We start from the raw sequence: 23,007 nt of genomic DNA on the forward strand, positions 1-23,007 counted from the left end.
TCGGCCTGGGCGGGCTATTTCTCAGTGCGGCGGCGGCGGCGGCGGCGGCTCGGGGGACCGGGGCCTTTTGTTTGGAGCGGCTGCGGGGGGGCCCCGGAGCGGCGAGGCCGGAGGCCTTCCCCAGCTCGCTCGGTCCCGGCACACCCTCGAGGGGGTGGGGAGGCCGCCCCCTGGGCCGGGCCTCGCCTTAGGCGCCGCCGCCCCGCCCCAGGCCCGCCCCGCCCGGCCTGAGGGGAGGAACCGGCCGGGCCTTCCCGCGCGGCCGAGGCACCTCCGGAGTCGACTCCACTACCCCCAGTGCTCCGGACCCGAGGCTGCCTTTGGTTCCTTAGGCAGACGCCATGAAGATCAAGGATGCCAAGAAACCCTGTAAGATGGGGGCTTGGGCCCCCCGGGTTGGGAGAGCACTTTGGGCCCCGTGTAGAAGCGCCTTAGCGGAGCGGCGTTGTTCCCGGCCCGTCGGCCCTCGCAGGCGCCCGGCACGGGATGGGGGGGCGGAAGGACCATTTCAGCATCGGGGTCGAGGCTCCCTCTTCATTCCCCAGTGAGCGCGTGACGAACGCCTGCCGCCTCCTGGCCCTTTCCTCCCACTTCCTTCTCGAGATCTGGAAGGCACTTGGGGGAATTTTTGATTCGGGTTTTGCCAGACCAGACGGGAGCTATCAGTCCGCTGCCCCAGCTGGCTCTGAAGTCAGGTTGAAAATGGGTGTCATTTGCGCAGGGGCATTTACCGCCCCCCCACCTTTTTTTTTTTTTACTGATTTCTGAGCTTCCAGCATGTGTCCTTGAAATCCTGGTGTGTTCCTGGGAGTTGTCACCGCTGTTACAATTAAAGCCTTTTTAATACACGCCTGTAACCTACCAGCGGGTAATTGCTTTGGCTTGTTTTTGTTTAGAATAACAGCTAGATCGTGTTTGCTTGGAAAAAGAGACATAAAAGGATGAAAATCATAGGTATTCCCGCCGCTCAGGGCTAACCACTATTAATATTTTGGTGAATACTCAGATTTTTCTACGCCAGTATATATGTACGAACTTTTTAATGAAACATTCTTTCCCATGTTTTAAACGAGCGTATCAACTTTCATTTGCTTCCTTTTATTTTTAGCCTTTTAAAAACCTTTACTCCTGTAAATAGCTTATTTAATCATTCATTGTGATTTCATACTAAGTACATTCTCCCAGAGCAACTAGGAATGTGGGGATGCATGCTTATTTCTTAGAGTTGTGTTGATAGGTCACAGTTTTTAGTGTCTCAAGTGATAAAACGGAGCACTGACACCTTCCCTTCTGGCCCATCAGAGTTCTTGTTACCTCAAGGGAGAGGCAACTTACTGCAGCACTCTGAAAACTATGGATTGTTATTTAAACGTGAGATAATTCATTCTTAATGTTACTGGTGAGGAAATTGAATTTATTTAGCCCCAGAGTAACTTTTCCAACTCTGCTAATGAGGCTCAGGGCCCTAAGTGAACTCCTCGTCCAGTGTTCTTTTTTCTGCACCCATAGAGCATAGTTTAGTCTAAATACTTAAACACAAACCTTTCTGACGTGGTGATTCTATCTGCCTGCTGAAGAAAATGTGTATTTTATCGATGCTTTCTTGTGATCTTTAAAGAGTACTTACTCACGGGGTCTATAGACTAGTGATGGGAAGGTTTAAATGACAGTTAATAGAGAACCAGTTTTAATTTTCTTTACATTTGCTGAATTAAACTAACCTTGAACACATGCAGTAACGTCGAACACTTGGACATGTTCCTTTAACACATACATTTTCCCTGCTTGTCTTAGAAGTTCCATTTGGTAAAATGAGTTGAACTTTGACAAGCTCATATTCTAACTCTTAGGGTATTTTCTTTTTGCCATGATGCTGATGTGATTTGTTAGATTTGGGCACACTTGTAATCAGGTATGAATGCTGCCTCTGTCAAAGGTGCTTCAGCAAAGATAATACGTAAAGGTTTATAAAATAAACTAAGTTGAGAAAGGAGCACCTGTTTTCTAGAAGTTGCTTATTACTGCTTAGGGGACAGTGCTGAAAGAGTCATGCTGAAACACTAGTCAGTTAATCGGATTTAGAAGTCTAAAGTGACATTTCCCGTTTCTTATATGTAAAAGGTGACTTTGCTGCTTCCTCAGTTCTTCACTGGGAAAGTAAAGAACATCTTGTTTTTGTGTGGGGGAAGTATTTCAATTATGAGCTATAAATATATAGAACTAGAAAGTCATTTCTGACGTTTCAAACCACTCCAATTAGGGAAAGATGTATTTGTGTTGTTTTTGAGTACTTGTATAGGGTTTTTTTTTATAATTATAAACTAAGTGAGCACTTCCTATGTGTAAGGCACTCTTTACATGCATTGCAGCATTAAACAAGTGGCTTTAGCTTCACACTCTTACATTCACCTAAGGGTTAGAAAACATTGCTTTTAGGTACAACACTAATATATTACAGGGTTAGAAACCAAATGCATGTATTTAACCAGAAAGTGAGAAAAAGAATCCGTTTCGTCCTCTAGTTGTATAAGGTTAGTGTTAATTCAGCTCCAAGGGAAGGATGAAGTCAAACATGAACCTCATGACAAATTTTTCTAGTGAAAATTTTTCTAGTTTTCTATGAAAACCTGAAAAATGGCAATGTTTGCTTGCTTTGCCTTATGTTTTTCACACTGCTTAAGTATTAGATGTTAAAAAGCCAATCACGGGTTCCTCTCTACCTGGACTGACCTGGACTGATCTCTTAAGATATATTCAGTCTTTGTTTTGCTTACCTTTGTGACATGAAGCCTGATTAACAAGGGGACAGTAAAAGATAAATTTTTTTTAATTTGCTGAGATAAAGGTTTTTGAATCTCTGCTTTGCTAACCCAACCTGAAGCTTTTGTCAAGATCAGAGAGAAGTATGTGGCATATATGTGTAGTTTGGCCTGTTTGTAAATTGAATCATTGTTTAACAATTATCACTTCCAGTAGATAATAAGGTACAATTTAATATGATAGTTTCTAACATTCCCTTAGATGTACCTAATTTACCAAAGGAAAAAAAAATCTTACGTGATGCTTTTCTAAGGAATTGTGACACTGAAGGTGTGAAGGTGATTATTTTCTTAGTCTATTTTGAAACACCAGCATTTTTATTTGGAGTGATTATTGGGAAGAGCAAAATGTCTTTTTTATCCAAGAAGTTGAAGCATACTTGGAGTTTACCAGTGCACATTCCCATTTTAGAATTTTGTTTCTTAAAATAATCTAATGTCTTGAACATTTTCATCATTTGGTTTCTCTTTCTGCTAAAGAATAATTAAATCCTAATTTGGCATAGGATCCCTTTGGGCTGAAATCTGCATGCTGCCAATAGCAATTAAATGGTTTGATAATGCTTCTCCCCCACCCCTTTTACAATGCCTAGCAAGACACCAAACTCACATAACACAACTTACTAGAAATTAACAGTTTGCCCTGTGGCTAGATGTCTCCTGCTGTTTAATCATTACAAAAGGTGACTGGACATGCAGGTTTCTTCATTCATGATCCACCCTGGTAAGGAAGATAATTCTTGGTAGCACTTTATGCTTATGGTAGTCCTGGATATTTTTGTTACTTACAGGGAACTAATGGCAGCTCTTTTAGGCTTGGCTGAGAAATAGACTAGGAACTATTATTTTTTTGAAGTCCAAGTAAATCACAGGAGATTCTAGGAAAGTCTGGGGAAGGCAATGCATATTTGCCATCATCAAAGTACGTATTTGTATTTATGGAGTGTGTGCTTTGTTTTTTAAATGTGTGTTTTGGTTCATTTTCTTTTTTTACCTTGGCAGTGGAGAGTTTAATTCTCAAAGAATAAAAAAATATTTAGCTTATATGCAGTAGGTAGGCTGCTCATGCACTGGTGACCTACTTTTAACCTATCCCTTGGCTAAAAGCAACAAAGATACTTGCCTGACTTTTTAGAAAACTGATATTTTTATTACCTCATAAGCTATTAGTGGACCTGTGGTTGTACTTAATAACCTTATATTTGCTTCATGCTTTCATTGCAAATAAAGTTTGAGCTCCATGATCCTTTCCCCTCCTATTTTGGTCAGTGAGAAAATGTTTTGTTTTGTTTTGTTTTTTTATGTACTGAACAATGTAAAGATCGGTTATTTGACCACTTACTAAATGATAGGAGTGGGTCATAATTAAGGATTTGTGTTTTCTGTGGTGCACGCCTGGCTGGATCAGTTGTTAGAGCATGCAGTTCTTGATCTCTGGGTTGTGAGTTCCAACCCCATGTTAGGTGTAGAGATTACTTAAAAAATAAAATCTTTAAAAAAAAAGAAGAAGAAGAACTTGTGTTTTCTGTGTTGTTATTGCCTTCTCCATACTTTTTGAATGTGATCCTCCCCACCTGCCCACATAAGGAAATGAATTCCAGAATTCTGCTGAGTTGAAAGGCTCACTAATACCAAAGGTGGCTGTTACCAGTTTTTTGTTGTTGTTGTTATTGGCAAGACTGAGTTCTCTTTCAGTATCTACCTTCCTGATTTTAAGAAGAGAATTACCATAAGTGAGATTTACTAAGGAATAGAGGGAACATGTTATGTTCTAGATTGCACATGATGATGAGTGAGAAACTCATCATTTACAATCTAGTTACCCTTCCTTTAAGAACAGACATCTCCTAGGCTAGATGTGAGATGAATCTTGGGCTTTTTGCATTCATAATTTTAAAAGCCTACCTCTAGGCAATAACCCTTAAAGAAATTACATAGTTCTTCCAACTTAATCTGAGGTATTTGGAAGAACCTTCTGTTTCTTTAGTGTACAAAAGTGGCTACACAGAGATTTAAAATTGAATGGTAGGTGTGCCTGGAAAGCTCAGTTAGCTAAGCTTCTGACTTTTGACCTCAGCTCAGGTCTTGATCTCCCTGGCCTCCGTGCTGGGCTTGAAGCCTACTTAAAAAGATAAAATTGAACGGTAGTACTCTGTTTCATAAATTTGTCATTGTTGATGGTTGTTAGGTCATACATATTTTATATTCTTCAACAATTAATGTAATTTAAAAGAAATAAGGGATTTGGTATACTGTAATAATAAAACAGCTTTGTTTACAAATGTTTTTTACTTTCTTTGTGGAGTTTTCCTTTTCAGATAGGACAAGTTTGGTTGTTTCATGCAAATAGATCAAGAAAAGCCTTTTAAAAGAAGAAGAAGAAGTGAAAGGTTTTTGTTTTTCGTTATCATTTTAATGATAATTACACCTAAACAGTCATTTTCTGTCTCTGAGAAAGAACTGGTTAACACTTTCTTGCACCCAATCCTGTTTCATTCACAAACAGGATTTCATTCTGTGAGCCTTTCTGTTGCCTACTCCACAGTTCCGTGTTTTGGAATTGGCCATTGCCCTTTGGGGTCAAAAACCTTAGTGCTAACCACACAGGTTTAGAAAAGTAGAAAGTTTCTTCCTCCCCAGTATTTTTATCTGTAAACTTCAAATATCTTCCTAGGCAGTAAGTAAGGTTCTTTTAAAAATTATGGTTTCATGTAAGAATTAAAAGTTCTTCACATAAGTGTTAATTGTTGTTTTTTTTTTTTTCTTTCAAGAATGGCAGTGTTCACGCCTGGGAGTAGGCAGGGACTTCTGACTAAAAATAAAAATAAAATGAACTTTGAACTTGGTAATGTTTCAGCGTTATAGTTTGCGTGGAAGTAACATTTTTATTTGTATATTTTGACACCTGACAAAGGCATAGAAAGAAAAACTATAAACTTAAACAATTTTTAAAGTATTTTGAACTTTGGAAAATAAAAGTTTTTAGCTCAATAAAACTCACCTTGTAGAAACTTTTCTGTCCCAAAATATACTTTACATAGCAGCAATGATTTGCACACCCACCCCCATGAAATCTAGAATCAAGCATCAATCAAATCAATCATTTTGGTTATATAATCTCAGAAGCATTCCTATGTTTTATCTAATATCCATTGAAAAGTGTCCTAACTGCATATCTGTTCAACAGTTTGGGAAAATTCTGAAGGCATCTCTGATTTATTGGATCAGTAAAGCTACTCTGTATTGTTTTCTTTTAAGACAAACAGTTGCTGTGAATATCCCCTTTGTAACTGTTAGTATTGCTACTTCCTAGTAGGGATTGAACAATTGAGAAACTTTAGCCTGTTTCTTTTACTACATCTTAGTTATTTATAAAAACATAGGCATAAAAGCATAATGCCTCTTTGGGGTCTTACTGCCACCCAGATTATGGTCTTATATCATTTTACAATTTTTTTAAAGAAGTTTCTATTTTAAGATTGTCTTTAATGTAGACCTATATCTGCAACTTAGGTTTCCAATACAAAAATAGGCTGGAAAGAAAGAAAAGTGAGCTCTTTCTCCAGAAAAAGATAAGAATTACACTTCCTCATATTTAATATTAATTTCAGTAAATGTAAAATTCTGTAATGGAGAAATATATAGAATCCTATCTTGCTGAATTGTATGTTCCTGGTTTCTAATAGTCACACATAACAAAAACACTAATATTTAAGAAACAGAATTTTAGAGGGAACTAGTCGTCTTTGACAACTTATACATAAAAACATGTTATATATTTTATTCTGAGGCATTTTGTAATGTATGTATTTATTAAATTATTTTGAGTATCATCTTGTTTAAGAGATGAATAGAGATGAATACAGAGAATAGAAACAGACCTTAAAGAAACTTGGATTCAGAGAAGTTAATGGCTTTTCTAAAGTCATAAAGTCCAGTTAGTGAAAGAGCACCAAGTCCCAACTTATCTGCCCAAATGATAGAACTGGCTGCCCACATATGCCCCAGGTAGACTTATCTTCAATATTATTTTAACAGCTAATTTTATTAACCAGATGTACCAAAGAAACCTAATGCTTAATGAGAAAGAATAAGATTTCTTTTTAAGGAGGTACTTTTACCTAGGGTTACTTGAAGTAATTATAGGCCAATTTTACTATGTTAAAATGTTACTAGAAACATTATCAAGTCCTAGGTGGTGACCTATTTATTAAAACAGAATTGTTCCAAATTTTTCCTTATCCCCTGCGGCATATGGTAAGTATTTAATAAATGAAAAGGAATGCCTACCTGACCAGGAATTAAAAGGCCCTGGACCAGCTCTAAGCATCCTATGTTACAGAGTTTTAGAAAATATACAAAGTAATGCTTCAAATGGAAAAAGTTGAGTTGCACATAGAAGATGCATCTTACCCCAAAATATTACTGACTGCATGATTCAGAGTAAGCGAAATTTGTGGCTAATTAACTAGTTTCTAACTAATTTGTGTTTCTAAAACCAATGTAGGTAAAGTTATTACTTTTTTTTAATCCACAGCTTTCCCATGGTTTGGCATGGACATTGGGGGGACTCTAGTAAAGCTCTCCTATTTTGAACCTATTGATATCACAGCAGAGGAAGAACAAGAAGAGGTTGAGAGCTTAAAAAGTATCCGGAAATATTTGACTTCTAATGTAGCATATGGATCCACTGGTATTCGGGATGTACACCTTGAACTGAAGGATTTAACACTTTTTGGCCGAAGAGGGAACTTGCACTTTATCAGATTTCCAACCCATGACCTGCCTACTTTTATCCAAATGGGAAGAGATAAAAACTTCTCAACATTACACACGGTGCTATGTGCTACAGGAGGTGGTGCTTACAAGTTTGAAGAAGATTTCCGCACAGTAGGTATCTGTTACTCAAAGCCAAACATTGATACCCATTCTCTTTAATTTTTAAAACATGAGTCTAGGTTTCCTTCCATCTTACATGTTTCTTAGATTAGTTGCCCCTGCTTGGATACAGAGGAAGTTTATATTCATGACAAGTTTTTCATCTGGGACACGTTTTTGGCGGTGGGGGGTGGGGTGGGAGGGGGCAGAGGGAGGCAGTCTCAAGCAGGCTCCACTCTCAACGTAGAGCCCAACATGGGGCTCCATCTCATAGCCTTGAGACCATGACTTGAGCCAAAATCAAGAGTAAGACATTTAACCAACTGAGCAACCTAGGCACCCTTCTTTTGGGGCACTTAAACACCTTTATAGACTGAGTAAAAAATCACCCAGATTTGGCCTTATTGTATATAATGTTTGGTAAAACCTGCTGCGTTTAGGGACTGTTAACAAAGCTACAATAAGAAGAAATTTCAGTGAATTTGGTAGTGTACGAAGCCAGATATAAGTGGGGTTTGAATTATTTTCACTATTACTGTCCTGTGTTTGCATTGCTCTTTGTTATTACTCATATAGCCCTCTCTCCTAGGGCCATCCCCCTCCCCCAAAGAAAAACAGCTGAAGCCAGTGTCTTTTGACTAGTAGACATCTGAATGAAATTCCCTATTACCTCCTTTTCCTGATTTTATCTGTCAACATTACCATGGTCTTGTCTCAAAGAGTGCCATTTGGAAATGGCAAATGTAAGCATTGATTTCTGTGCTAGTGGGGGTTTGCCAAGCTTCTAGTTCTTTCCATTAGAGTAAAGATTAGAAAGTTGGCATTTGGGGCTACTGAAATTTGTTTTCTGTGAAAATATGCAAGTGGACCGTTTAATTTCTTAAATTTATATAAGAAAAATCTTAATAAAACATAAGTGATCACTTACATGGCCCATATAACATAAGCCCCTTAACCTTTGGGATAGTTTAAAAGTCTAAATTTTATTAATTCTTTTATTTTGATGGATAATACTGATTTGTTTTCAATTTATTGAATAATTTGAACATAAATTTCATAAATTTGAGACCAGTTTGCTTGGACATGAGATATTTGGTGTTTAATATTCTTACCAAAAGCAGTGTCCTTGATGCCAGCTTTCATTTCATCTGGCCACTATCAATATTTTCTAGTGATGAAGTTCTGTAATAACTTTCCTGTTGATGCTCCATCATTTATTAAGCTAATAATTGAGCATGTAGTATATGTCAGGTATTATGCTAGACACAGCTCAGCTGGAAATAAGACACAGTCCTAGCCCCGGAAGAATGTAGTAGTCTAGACCACACAAATGATTTAAAAGTAAAAGTACCGTGTCTGATAATTAATGCTATTGCTGTGAAAAACAGTGCCACGGGAACACCAGAGTAGTGTGGTACCTAACAAGTTCTGGATAATGAAAGCTTCCCAGAGGAAGTGATCTCTAAGCTGAGATTTTATTTCAAATACTTTATAACATTCTTTACTAACCTGAAGTGAGTTTAATAATTTCAAACTAGTACTCAAAGTATAATATAGAGACAGGAAATGAAGTTGTTTATATATTGGTAGATTTCTCTAGTAGGATCACATAAAAGGGGCATAATGAAATAGTTAGATACTGGCACTTAGATATACATTCACCGTAAATTCTAAAGCCACAAATGCTAACAGATTGATATGGAAGTCCAGTATTTCCTCAGTTTATATAATGGTTGCATTCCTAGCAAATTTAGTGTATATATATTAAAGCCATATAAAGAATACTTTATGTTTACATAGGCATGGATAATTATAAACAAATTTTCCTACTGCTACCTACAAAAATGTCTGTCAGAACAGTGAAAGATAGAGCAGGAATGGGATATTTCTTTGTTTTGCACAACTGCCCCACTCACTGGAGTTGTGCCCCACTCATTTGCACAACTGCCCCACTCATCTGACATCACAAGTCCCTGCCCATTAAATGTTAGTTTGGTTCTTTTCTCTTCTCTATCTTTGTGAAAACTGAAAATCCCCACAAATACCTCCAGAGGTAATACCACTATCACCGAGAATCATAGGGCTAAGAGATGTTGACACAAAACAAGTGGAAATGTATAGATGATTTTGAAGTTTTATAAAGTATGTGAAAATTATACAGTGCATTTGAGTCAAATATTTTTAATACTGTCCCTTGTTCACTTTGTACAACTTTTTTGGTATTTTTGTGTGTTTTTGTTTTTGTTTTTGTTTTACAGATTGGAAACCTCCACCTGCACAAACTGGATGAACTTGACTGCCTTGTAAAGGGCTTGCTGTATATAGATTCTGTCAGTTTCAATGGACAAGCAGAGTGCTATTATTTTGCTAATGCCTCAGAACCTGAGCGATGCCAAAAGATGCCTTTTAACTTGGATGATCCCTATCCACTGCTGATAGTGAACATTGGTTCAGGAGTCAGTATTTTAGCAGTCCATTCCAAAGACAACTATAAACGAGTAACCGGGACAAGGTAGTAACCTTTTTGTTCTTATTGCAGCATTCATGTTGTTTTATACACAGAAGTTGTGAACTCATATTAATGCCAGCCTTTAACATGTATTTATGCAATAGAAAAAAAAGGTAGATGTGTAAGTAGAAGTTAAAGTGTTACAGATAATTTTGTTTCATAAGATATGTGTGTAAAGACTCAAACTGAAATCATTATTTATATTTGCTTAGCAACAGTTGGCACTAAACTTTCCACAATTGTAAGAGGGAATTTTTATCTGGAATGATTCCAGGGACTTTTTTATTTTCCAAAGCATTCTTCTCTCCTTTCACTATTTTATAGATATATTTAAGCCTAATGCTTGACACTGGTTAGCTTGCATGCTGATTGGATTAGATTCATATTTAAGTGTTGTGTTAGACAACATTATGATAATTCTTATAGGATGAATTGAACATAAGCTCTTTATGGAATAACATTAATGTTCCAAATATCCCAGTGTTTTCTATAATGCCTGAAGTATTGTGAAATGAAATTTTTAAATTGTCCTTATGATTCTGATATATACTTTATCAGCTTTTAAGGAGGGTAGAGACTCCTTTTTATTTGAGGAAGAAAGATTTTGGGGTTTATGAAAAATACTCATTTCCATTTTAAAGTAGTGCTCTTATTAAAGTGATACTTAATATTTTGTTCGTTTTAATTAAACTGCCCCCCTCATGGAGCTCAGACTCACAACTCTGAGGGTCACATGTTCTGCTGACTGAGCCAGCCAGGCGCCCCTAAGTGATCCTTAAATTAGGATTTTATATCTATGGTGGCTAAAAATCTACTTCTATTGTGATGCTCTATGCCAGAGAATTACAGGGAAGTATTACCTACTGCAGTCAATTCTAAAAGAAATTAAGTCAGGTTAACTAAATTCCAGCAGTGACCAGGAATAGAGTCTGTTAGAAATTGAGGTGAAACTGAGGAACAAAGGTTTTGATTTTAGGGGTTAGAGAGACATTTCATTTTATCAGCATATCCAAAAGAATAACAGAACCAAGTAAATTTCTGGTATTAACATATTGACCAGACTGACAAAAATTTTCTCACCATATTCATTTCTGGGTCACATTAAATGCTTATGTATCACAGTGAATTGATTTCAGCCTTGTCAGACCAAGTAAATAAATAGACCTTTCACTAAATCATTTCCTGGAAACCATTTAGAGTTACAAATTTTCTCCTTTTAATTCATATAGTAATTTTTAACATTTAAACTGTTTTTTCACACACATAAAAGCATTTATTTTTTGGCAATTACAAAGTGTAAGGAATTGATAAAGATAATAGAAGATACAAAATATCTCTTCCATCCTCATGATGCTTCCACCAAGTGATTATCTTTCCCTTTGGTTTATTTCATCTGACAAATTTGGTTTTGCTAGGCATTTTTCTTACCTTCATTATGTTGATATCTCAGCACTTGGCATTAGCAATATGTTCTTTCTTTGTGTTTGTTGAATATATGAATACTCTTATTTTTACTCTGGAAGAAGAATACAGTGTATAAATGTAACTTACCCAGTTTTATTTTCTTTAGCCTTGGAGGAGGTACCTTTCTGGGTTTATGCTGTCTGTTGACTGGCTGTGAAAGTTTTGAAGAGGCTCTTGAAATGGCATCCAAAGGTGACAGCACCCAAGCCGACAAGCTGGTCCGTGATATTTATGGAGGAGATTATGAAAGATTTCGTCTGCCAGGTTGGGCTGTAGCATCTAGGTAACTTTAATATTTATGTTGTAATGAAAGTTGCCTATTTAGTTTTTAGAAAGCAATATATTAGGAAGTTGTAAGGAGGCTTACTTACTCTTAACCCGGTTTAGGTACCAAGTTTTGAACATTCATGTAGTTTAAAAATTAGATACACATTAAGAAGTCTCCCAGGTATATACCCTATAGGAAACCATTTTTATTCTTGTGAATCCTTTCAGTTTTTCTTGATGCAAATGTAAATACATATCCTTATCCTCCCCTTACTTAGAAGGTAACTTTCAGAAGGTAATATTTGTATACTACCATACAGCATATTGTATATGCTCTTCAGTAGGCAAGATATCCTAGTCTATCTGCTGGCCTCCCACCCTACCTTCATTTCTCTCTCTTTCTCACCTTCTTTTCTCCCCCTTCCCTTTTCCTCTCCCTCTCCCCCCCCCTTATTAACAGCTTCTTGGTATTTTATTGTGTGGGCTTATCAAAGTTTGTTGGATGTTTTGGTGGTTTCCAGTATTTTGCTGTGTATAGTTCAATGGGTCAGTCAGTAACCTTGTTAACATGCATTATTTTGTACATACCACATTTATCTGTAAGATAAATTCCCAAAAATGTTGATTATCAGAAGAATTGATTTTGTCTTTCATTTCTTTGCAGTTTTGGGAATATGATTTATAAGGATAAGCGAGAATCTGTTAGTAAAGAAGATCTAGCAAGAGCAACTTTAGTTACTATCACCAATAACATTGGGTCTGTGGCACGAATGTGTGCTGTTAATGAGGTAAAAAAATTAACTATATGGAAAATGTGGATTGAAATTTTATTTATGTACAGCAGGGCTTCTTTATGTTCCTTAAGGAGGTCTCTAGGATTGAGGTTACTCATCTCTGTTAAATCCCAAGGCTCATTAGCTAAATGTCATGTGTACCCACTTAATGTTATTTGTAAAGAAAATAGCAGATAATTCAAATTGGAAGGAGGACAAATAGATATTTATATTTCAAATTTATCTAGAAGCTTTTCCAGAAATATACCACCTAAATCTCTTGAAGATAGAAAATTCTTTTTTCAAACATAGGACATTTTTGAGGTAACTACTGAAAGAGGGTTTGGTTTTGTTTTTTGGATTTTTTGGTTGGTTGGTGTTTTTTTTTGTTTTTTGTTTTTTGTTTTTTTTTGCTGTTAATGTTGCATTTGATTAGCAAAGTGCTTGGAAGTTTTCTTATTGCCTTTGGCTTCTTTACAGTGCTGCCTTGTTGCATATGGATCAAGCAGCATTGTACAGGGCTATGAAGGCATTGAGACTTGTTCTTCACATGCAATTTGAATGATACATACTTATGAAAAGCATAGATTTACCTCACTGTTGGGTTATTTTTATATGAAGGAGAGTAAATATACAGTTCTGCCTTCATGTAATAGATGTATTTTTGTAAATATCAAATACTTTAAATGAATTGGAAATTTTGCTTTTTGAGGGAATCCTTCATTTGTTCATTCATTTATTCATTGTGGAGTACCTTGTACCAGGTATTTTTCTAGGCACTAGGGATATATTAGTGAAAAAAACAAAGACCCCTGACTTTGTGGAGCTTCCATCTATTCTAGTGATAGAGTAAATTTTTTAGTATATGTTAGGTAATAAATGCTACTTTTTACAAAAAGAAAACCAAACAAGATAAAGAGAATGGCAGAAGATAGATTGCTGAGTAGTTTGCTTGTTAAAGGAAGGCTTTATTGAAAATGTGACCCTTGGATAAATATTTAGAGGAGGTAAGATAATCATGCATATTATTCTGTGTTAAAATCCAGAGTTCTAAGTATCTCAATAACAGTTTAGTAAGTTGGTGGAAAGAGCCACTAACAGGTGTTTTAACCCAGGTTTGGGGAATATTTCATTTTTGGGGGCAGACAATATTCTGGGACCTTTTTTCTTAGCCCTGTAGATCTATCTAGATTTTCACTGGCCACTTAATAGTAATTAAGGCCATAGCTTACACTATCCAAACTCAGTGTGCAAAAATGTATACTCAGAAGTCAATATATTGTGAGAATAGAAAACATTTTGGAGATTGAAACACTGGTTCCTCCATCTTCAAGGTATCTAGGGAACTAAATTAGTGAGTTGCATCTTAGCAGAGAGTAACTTGATGAGTTAGGCAGGGCCGGAGATGCTGGAAGCCTCAAGTTTACAGTGTTTTAATTCTAAACACATTTAAAATACTCTTCCTTGGTTTCTCTCCTTTAATCTCAATAATATTTCTCCAAATTACTTTCTTAATAGGTTATTTATTGGCCATTTTCAAAAACAAGTCTCATCTAAAATCATTTACTAGGGTCTTTCGAGAACTTTTCTTTTTTAAAATAGACTATATTTTTTAGACAAGTTTTAACTTCACAACAAAATTGAGTGGAAAATACAGAGTTCCCACATACACTCTTGAACCCCACTATCACCCAAAGCCCATAGTTTACATTTTGGCTTACTCTTGGTATATATTCTATGGATTGTGACAAATGTGTAGTGATATATCCTGAACTAAATTTTAAATATTCAGGATTATGGAGGTATATGTACCAGGAATGTAATAGACACTAAAAAAAGGTAGTGGCTAATTATATTTTTAAGTGGAGATTTTCTAAACCCTACTGTATTATAAAATGTACTTGATAGCTCTTATTTCAGGTCATTTTATTTGTTCTTTTCTTTTAGAAAATAAACAGAGTTGTCTTTGTCGGAAACTTTTTACGTGTCAATACTCTCTCAATGAAACTTTTGGCATATGCACTGGATTATTGGTCAAAAGGTCAACTGAAAGCATTGTTTCTAGAACATGAGGTATGATAGGAAAATGATGTTTTGTGAATTTTAATAGTATGCTTTTTTTATATGCAAGTTTTATATATTGCTTCTTGCTGTGTACTTAGAAGTATAAAACTGCGATTTACTAAATAGTATATTGAGTCCCACACTTCAGTTTGAATTGGGGAGATAGGGGTTACTATAACCCCCATAAAGGTTACATGGCCCATTAATGCAGGCACCCCATTAAGATGGAGTTTCCCACTTCTTCTGACCAAGAGAGAGCAGTATTAGATCTTATAAACTCCTTAAATATCGGGATTGCTTGTGTACTTAGTGGATTTGTTTTGTTAAATTGTTTTCCTTTGTTTTTTTTTCCTCCCTTGAAATAACAAATATTAAATGTGAACAACACAAAAATATATAATTTAGCAGTGAAAATTTTTAAAATTCTTAATCCTCCCATCACAACCTCACCCCCACCTCCGGAGGTGACCACTGTTAAAATTTTGGAGTTTATTCAAGATTTTTTTCCTATTCTTTCACTACATCCATTTATTCTGATCTGAAAATATCAGTTCATGTAATATTTTGGGTTAAGTAAATTTACCTTGAATTATTTTGTTTCTGGTCAAGTGGACATATTAATAATTTTAATAACACATATTCAGAGTTTTCCCTTATAAGTGTCTGTTTCATTGTCCCTGCTCTCACCCTGTAGTTGAGAATGGTGCCCTGCTGTGCAGGCTCCGCATGGCATGATGTATGCTGTGAGGATGACACATGAACAAAAGGAATTGCATTTGAGGAAAAGGGGCAAGAGGGGTACAGACTTGCAGCAATAACCTTAGAAGCTTTTTAATGTCTAAGAGCAATACTTTAAAAATAGGTATTTCAGGGGTACCTGGGTGGCTCAGTTGGTTAAGCATCTGCCTCTTGATTATGGCTCAGATCATGATCTCACCATCATGAGATCAAGCCCCAGTCGGGGGCGTGGAGCCTGCTTAAAATTCTCTGTCTCTGTTCTTTCCCCGTGTGTGCTCACTCTCGCTCTCTCCCTCTCTCTCTCTCTCTCACTCTCAAAAGCACGTATTTCATATTTTCAGATATTAACTGATAACACAAATTGGTAGATTTCCAAATAGATGTTCTTAAATAGATTATAATAAATATCTGTTCCTAATAACGAATATTGTATGCTAATTTAAAAGCTAGACTGCATTAATAATTGTTTTTAAATTATACAGGGATACTTTGGAGCAGTTGGTGCACTTCTTGGGCTGCCAAATTTCAGCTAAAAAGCATCCGGTTTCTCTCTGCTAATAAATGTCATCCAAGAGGAACTGAAAACCAGAGGCATCATTACTGGGAACCAAAGGATAACAGAGTAGCACTACTGCTGTTGATTGTTAAATGTCAGAATGGTAAGCTGCTGAAAGTTGCCATATTAAAAGAGAGCTTGGTAACATGTGAAGTATTTCTAATTGAAATGCTTTCCCTTCTGTATATAACCAGTGTTAAATCCTTAAATGCAATACAGCCTCTGATTCTTGAGCTTCCTCTGAGAAGATTTTCTATTTATTTTATGTAGCCAACATTGCAGTACTGTATGCTCAAACACAAATCTTAAAGTCTCAGAAATGTTTAGCTCCTGAAAATAATTGAATCTGAATAAGTGTGTTCTATGTGTTTTGGTTACTAGTAAATGGACAGTAACATACTCTGTATCAAACTTATTGAAATGGCTATCAAAGATGATCATTTTTATGTGATTTTAGAAATGTTAAGGCAATATTAATTTTTCATTATTGTAATTTTGTCAGCATTTCCCCCGGCCAAAAAAGCACGTTTATGTGATCTTTTCCCAGACATACAAGCTTTTTCAAATGGTATAATTTAATTAGAATACTATTGTTAAATATTAGCCTGAATTTTAAAATGAATCCTAGAAAATGCACATAATTGGTGATACTGCACTTCCTGTATTTTTTAAGTTAATCATTATATTTAAAAATGTTTCATATTTTTTAATTGGAGGCTCAATTACTTATTTGAAAGTCCATTTAGTGAAGTCCCAGGACTCTTCTAGTAGAATATGTTTTGCGTGCATTGATAGAAGTCTGTGATCTTTCTGTACCACATTTATCTTGGGCCCAAACTGAGTCATTTCTGTTTAATTAGGTCTGACCATCAAAACTACAGACTTGAATCTATTATGAACAGCAACCAAATCATATTCTAAACAGATGTGATGGAAATCTGAAATATGAATGGTTTTGAAACTGTAGGAGTCTGAGGCAGTATTACAGAATTCTAAAAAGATCAGTGTTTTACCATTTTGGTAATAGAGGCATTATAGTTTCAAAATTTGTAAGTCCTTTTGCCTTGGAATTTGTTCTCTATTTTGAAGTCATTTTTTATAATGTTACAAATCTTTTCAGATTTTTACTTTGGCAGCAACATTTTGGAGGTCCTGTAGCTCAGCAAATACTCAAGACCATTACTTAATGGTTTACAAAGTAGACTTGGAGAAAATATTCACCTCCTTAAATCACCAGTAAATCTGGATGTACTTGGAAGAGTTTAAAAATTGTGTATATTACAGGAAGAAAGAAGTATTAGTATGCTTTTATAGAACATAATTTTGCTCCATAAAGAACAATTTGCAGTAGAGGTGCTGGACATTTCTCCTTATAGTTTTCAAATTTTGTGCTCAAATATTTAAAATTCAGTTTTATTTATCTAAAGACATGAACATATGAACAATAGGAGTGGATACTTATAGGAAAAAGCATGCAAGGTAATGTTGTGGAATTTAGAATATTTGGAACTTGGCATTCCTGTTCAGTCAGTAAGCCACTCTGAAACCCGACAGTGACTAAACATCTGTGACTTTACTGTTTCCGTTGTTGTGGTTAGATCTTTCTGTCACTACAAAAAGCTACATGTTCAGTTTATTTTAAAATTTTGTGATTTGGACATTTGTACAAAAAGTTTTTATTTTTAAATGATAATTTCACATTGTATCTTGTGGCAAACTACGTTACCAGCTGTAGATTTAGGACTGTGTTTAAGAAAGAAATGGAGGGGTGCCTTGCTGGCTTAGTCGGTTGAGTGTCTGACTCTTGGTTTCAGCTCAGGTCATGTTCTCACAGTTTGTGATTTTGAACCCTGTGTCAGGTTATGCACTGCTAGCATAGAGCCTGCTTGGGATTTTCTCTCTGCCTCTCCACCACTCACATTCTCTCTCTCTCGAAATAAATAAAAACTTAAAAAAGAAAGAAAAGAAAATGGAATGGTCAGGGTCCATGTAAGTTAATTTGATCAATGCTCTGGTTAATCTGAGAATGTGGTTCATACTTTGTGTCCTTTGAAACTGAAATTTCCTATTAAAATGCATATAAAGTGAACAACCCTTTCAGCACTGTTACTCTTGGCCATTCTCATGTATAGTCAAGAATTACTTGAGTAATAAGAATGAACACAGAGTTGTGATCCAGACTGCCAAGATTATGTTTTTTTAAACATAATCTCATGAAATTCTTTGTAAGCATACAGTGGTAAATAGGTTTGGTTCTAAGCCCAAACAGCATAATGCCTCAGAGCTCTATTTCTATTAGGCTATACTGTTTAAGAACATAAAGTGTGAGCAGTATGTAATGTTATGTTTTCTAGCAGGCATATTTAAAAAGTAAAAAGAAACAGGTGAAAATCATTTTGATTATATATTTCTTCTTGACCCAGTATATCTGGTATGTTACTATTTCAACGTATAATTAATATAAAATGTTATTTAGGAGATACTGTACCTTTTCTTTTCTTTTTTTATTACTTTGCCTTCAAAACCAGTGTGTATTTACACTTAATAGCACATGTCAGTTTAGGCTAACTACATTCCAGGTTCTCAGTAGCCACATTTGAGTAGTAGCTACTGTACTAGACAGTTCAGTTCCAGAACCAGCTCTTAAAAATGACCACTATCAAGTATCCATGAAAATTTTATGGATAAGGGCTTTTAAAAGAATACTTGAGAAGGGGATATGGGAAATGTTATTTTTTATGGGAAAAATATGGAACTTTTTAAAAAAATACAGATTAAGAAGTACCTTGTTTGGGCTAGTTTATTTTACAAAGACAAGCTGTATTTCTGACTGTTCCAAAAATAGCTTACATTGGATCCTGCCATTTCATTATACTGTGTATCATTTTTCCAGTGATACACTGGATAAAGTTGCTCACGACCCATCCTGACTGGCCTCAACAGTCTCCAAAATGTCTTTTTCCTTCACTGAAGCAAATTTGAGGATTCCATTAACTTAAATCCCCTTTCCACCCCCAACCTCATCTACTTGAATTTAGAGAAGACAATTTTAAAGGACAAAAAAGAGACCCTTTTAATTCTTCATTGAGTTGCATATACATGAGAGAATTTTCTTTATAACTTTTGGATTTAATTTTCATTCTTAAAAACTGATAATATTTTCAGATGCAAAGAGCACTATCAGTTTGGGGGCTTGGTAAAGAACACAAGGTCTAGAACTTTCCACCACCAACCCCCTTGTCCCCCCAAAAAAGATTGCCTTTTAACTAGAGACTCTTAGAACTAATGGCCTTCAGTTCTATAACCAGTTTCTCCATAGACCTAGTATTAGACTTGCTTGACTGTCAACAGGGGTATTTATTCCTTGTTCGGCTGCTCTAATTTAAATAGGTGGGCTCTTAGTTTAAATAAATGGCCATTGCCAATAACATATATACGGCAATTGATGGTCTTTCAAAAGGTTCAGATTCCTTTGCCAAATATTAGACTCTGTAAAATTCCTGAGTTTTTACTTTTACATGCAAATGTGATTACTGTATTCTAAGTACCAGTTCCTGAAAGTCGTTTCTATAAGAAAAATGATGCAGCTGAAGGGAAAGGTTTTCCTCTATGTCCTGTGGGACTCTTACCTTTGAGAGCAGTCTTGCCTTGATTTCTAAGGTTGCATTCTTGGGTGGAAAGCTTATTAGCAAGTTAATAGTTCCCAGATATCCTTTATAACCACTTTGCTTGTTATATGCAAAAATTTTATATTTTGTTTGGTGTATCTTTTTTTTTCTGTTGAGCACTTTATGCTTTTTAGTCTATTGCATTTGAGAATGTAGTTTAGAAATCCTTTCTTATTTAAAGCCATGTAAAAACTGTTAAAGGATAATCACCAGAAAAAATGAGTGTGCATTATTTTGCATTTAACTTACTGGTTTGTGGTATGTATAAACAAAATATTAGAAATATATTGCCTTTTTGTAATCCTCCTTGACCTTATTTAAGATGATTTGCCAAGAAATATCATTGATGTCCTGTTTTCCTAGTAAGTTTATTTTAGTGTGTTTTATTCTAATACTGAAGGAATTCAACCAACTTTGTTTATATTGTCAGATAACCTCAGAAAATAATGTGCTTTATCTGTATTACTGCCTATTTTCAATATCTGAGACAGTAGTTGTCTTATATTTTCTACTGAGCCTAGTAATAATCAGCAAAGACCAAAAGAAGTAATTTCTTTCTTCCTTTAAGGTATTTTTAATAGCCTGATAAAAATAATGGTGGCTTGAAAAGTAAATTACCCCAGCTTTTTGACCATATCTAAATTCTGAGTAATTTCCACTTCTAAAAAGTTCAGATGTCTTCTAAAAGCAGTCTCTATTGCTTGTGTTATCTCTTGTGTATTCAGTGGATGTGGGTATCATGATTTGGTATTACATTGGAAATAGTGCCAGCCACTCTTCTAAATTCTTTGAATATTATTTTCTTTCATTGTAAAATGAGGAAATTGATTTGTTACAATGGGAAAGGACACTATTGTCATCAAGATCCTGAAAGACAGTTGGTTGCTCCATTCATGGCAGCATTTGGAGACTAAACTCATTTGTTCAGATATTTGGTGTCAATGTTTTGGAGTTAATTTGATTTGTATATGTTGATAGGTACTAGATTCTGGATTCTCACCAAACCAATAGAATGATACTAGGTTTCTCTCATAATGTTATGTTATTGCCTGTAATGGCCAAGTAGATCTATCTTAAAGTAATATAAGAGGTTTTATATATATATAAACTGTATGTGTGTGCTTTAATCTGTGGAAGTATCAGAAATTTTTATTGAGTTAACTCTAAAATTATGTGGACATTATTAGAACTTTTCCGTTGTACAAAAAGAAACATCCCACTAAATTCATGAATGTATGAATATTAGATATATTTGAGATTCTTTAGTGGCCATTGTCTTCAAGTTTTTTCTTTCTGGTCATTGTGAGTAGGAACAGATGTGAGATTAACCCCTCCAAGAATTACTTACTGCTTTTGTCAAACACAGTTTGTAGCAAAATGTATAAAACAGTTTTAATTACCTCCAGGTGAGTTAAAATGTCATGTATTCTAGTCATCTACATCCAATATGATGAAGGCCTAAAACACTTTTATCCTTAGAATTATCTGAGGATAATCAAATTGTACATGTGTGTGACAAAATAATGTAGCAGTGAGTTGATCTGGGACTTCAAGTACATGAGTTCGTGCTGAATGATGTGTTTGAGGGGAATTTTTCCCCCCTTAAAAAAAATCTAGAAATCTTTACATTCTGGCTTTTTGTATAGTGAAGAGATTATTTTTCTTTTGTATTGTTAGTCATTTTGCTGCAGCAGCCACTAATTCTGTGTTTAAAAGAACTAAGGTGGAATGTATTTTTCAAAGGAGTGAATGAAGTTAAAATTCAAGGTTTTGAATTATATAAAATATGCAACTAAATTTCAATTCTGAGATATTGCTGGTTTTGTTTTTTGGGTTTTGTTTTGTTTTGTATTTTGCTATTTCTTAACATCTTTCATTCGTTGCAGTAACAGTTTCAATAGCTTTCAAAGAACATTTCAACTTTTACATAATTTGTAAAGCATATGTAAGTAATGCAAATAGTTTGAGATAATTTTGGCTTTACATTGTATCTCTGAATCATGGACATCATATCTGTCACAGTCAGTAGTGATTACAGATAACCAAGCCATTTTGAAATTTACCACTTTTTTCCTGAGGGGCCCTTTTTAGTTTACAACATTTAGAAGCAAAGGGTAACTTTATACATCTAACATCAATATCTTAGTCTCTTGATCCCAAATATAATTAATGGAATTAGGATATAAGTCATATTAAGACAGTTTTATCATGTCTTTATTTGAGCTTTTTATTTGAACTACATTGAGAGTTCAGCTTTTTAAATAAGTTGAATGGCACTTGTCTTACTTCTGCCCAGTGATTGACCAAATTCTATCTAGATGTTTGTATGTTTGAATTTTACTTACACAAGCCATTTCAGTTTAAGTTGCCTTATTCTGTCACATCGTTCTTGTCAAGTCTGAGCTTTGTCATGTTGGAATTCTTCTAACAATGAATCTGTGATGTAAAAATGTATGATGTGCTACAAATTTTATTCATAATAAACTAAGTTATAGCCTATTGTAACCTATAAAACATTGCTTGTAAATCGTCTAATTTATTTTTTCATTTATGTACATTTTCTTATGTAAATTTTTAAATATTTGTTGTGGCCTGTTCTATAAACATTCTTGTACTCTTTTCCTTAATCCTTATTTGCATGAAGGAAGCTTAGGTTTTGCTTGTTTATATTGGCTGGCAATTAGGCCAACTTCAGTACTTTCTGCCTTCTTTCTGTAGTTTAACTTTTTCTAGTTTTCTTCATATTCTAAATAAATGTTAAAATCATACTTTTTATTTCCTACTTTCCAAATAAATTCTCTAAGTTGTTTCCTATGTGTATGTTTTTATTATTTCATTTTATGTATTGTACTCCCACATTTTCACTGATTAAAGTTGTAGCTGAAATTACCTATAGTAGAATGTAAACTCTGAGAACAAAGACTTGGCAAAGTCTTACCTTTATCCTGAGTAGTTGGCACAGAGAAGGCGTTCAATAAACAATTGTACAGAAAGTGTCTTATCTGTCATGTAAGAAGTAATTGTTAGTTTTTCCCCACCTTCTTCCCATCATTAGAAAGTACAGTTAGTTATTCACAGATGAGAGTCTTAATGACACTGGGTAAAAAATTAAAGATTTCATCTGAGTAAACTTCAAATTAGAGGTGCCCTGGTATCTCTCACAGACCAGTAGCCAGTGACCAGCCAAGTTTGGGCACTCACAGACTGCCGAATCAAACCTAGGATTTTACAGGGAATTACAAAGCTCAGAGAAGTCAACTGTACTGTGCCA

General features: G+C 35.3%; 1 protein-coding gene across 2 annotated transcripts; it reads left to right on the forward strand.

Moving 5' to 3' along the window:
- The first annotated feature begins 28 nt into the window (after nucleotides 1–28).
- Nucleotides 29–22,504, forward strand: PANK3 (pantothenate kinase 3). 2 transcript variants are annotated; one of them, XM_043596251.1, is made up of 7 exons: nucleotides 29–369; nucleotides 7,357–7,709; nucleotides 9,956–10,209; nucleotides 11,777–11,953; nucleotides 12,602–12,725; nucleotides 14,658–14,783; nucleotides 15,995–22,504. In XM_043596251.1, exons 1-7 carry the CDS (start codon nucleotides 342–344, stop codon nucleotides 16,043–16,045), a joined length of 1,113 nt encoding a protein of 370 aa, XP_043452186.1. In that variant the 5' UTR covers nucleotides 29–341; the 3' UTR covers nucleotides 16,046–22,504. The 2 variants fall into 2 exon arrangements, with proteins under 2 accessions (XP_043452186.1, XP_043452195.1); XM_043596260.1 differs by lacking the exon at nucleotides 29–369 and adding an exon at nucleotides 762–868.
- Nucleotides 22,505–23,007: the final 503 nt, after the last annotated feature.

This window comes from Prionailurus bengalensis, chromosome A1 (genome assembly GCF_016509475.1).
Source record: "Prionailurus bengalensis isolate Pbe53 chromosome A1, Fcat_Pben_1.1_paternal_pri, whole genome shotgun sequence".
NCBI lineage: Eukaryota > Metazoa > Chordata > Mammalia > Carnivora > Felidae > Prionailurus > Prionailurus bengalensis.

Excerpts from the sequence above, each read along its gene's own strand:
- PANK3 (XM_043596251.1), top strand. The coding sequence starts at position 342 with ATGAAGATCAAGGATGCCAAGAAACCCT. Across the intron at positions 11,954-12,601 it reads GGTTGGGCTGTAGCATCTAG|TTTTGGGAATATGATTTATA; the intron begins GTAACTTTAATA and ends ATTTCTTTGCAG. Across the intron at positions 12,726-14,657 it reads GAATGTGTGCTGTTAATGAG|AAAATAAACAGAGTTGTCTT; the intron begins GTAAAAAAATTA and ends CTTTTCTTTTAG.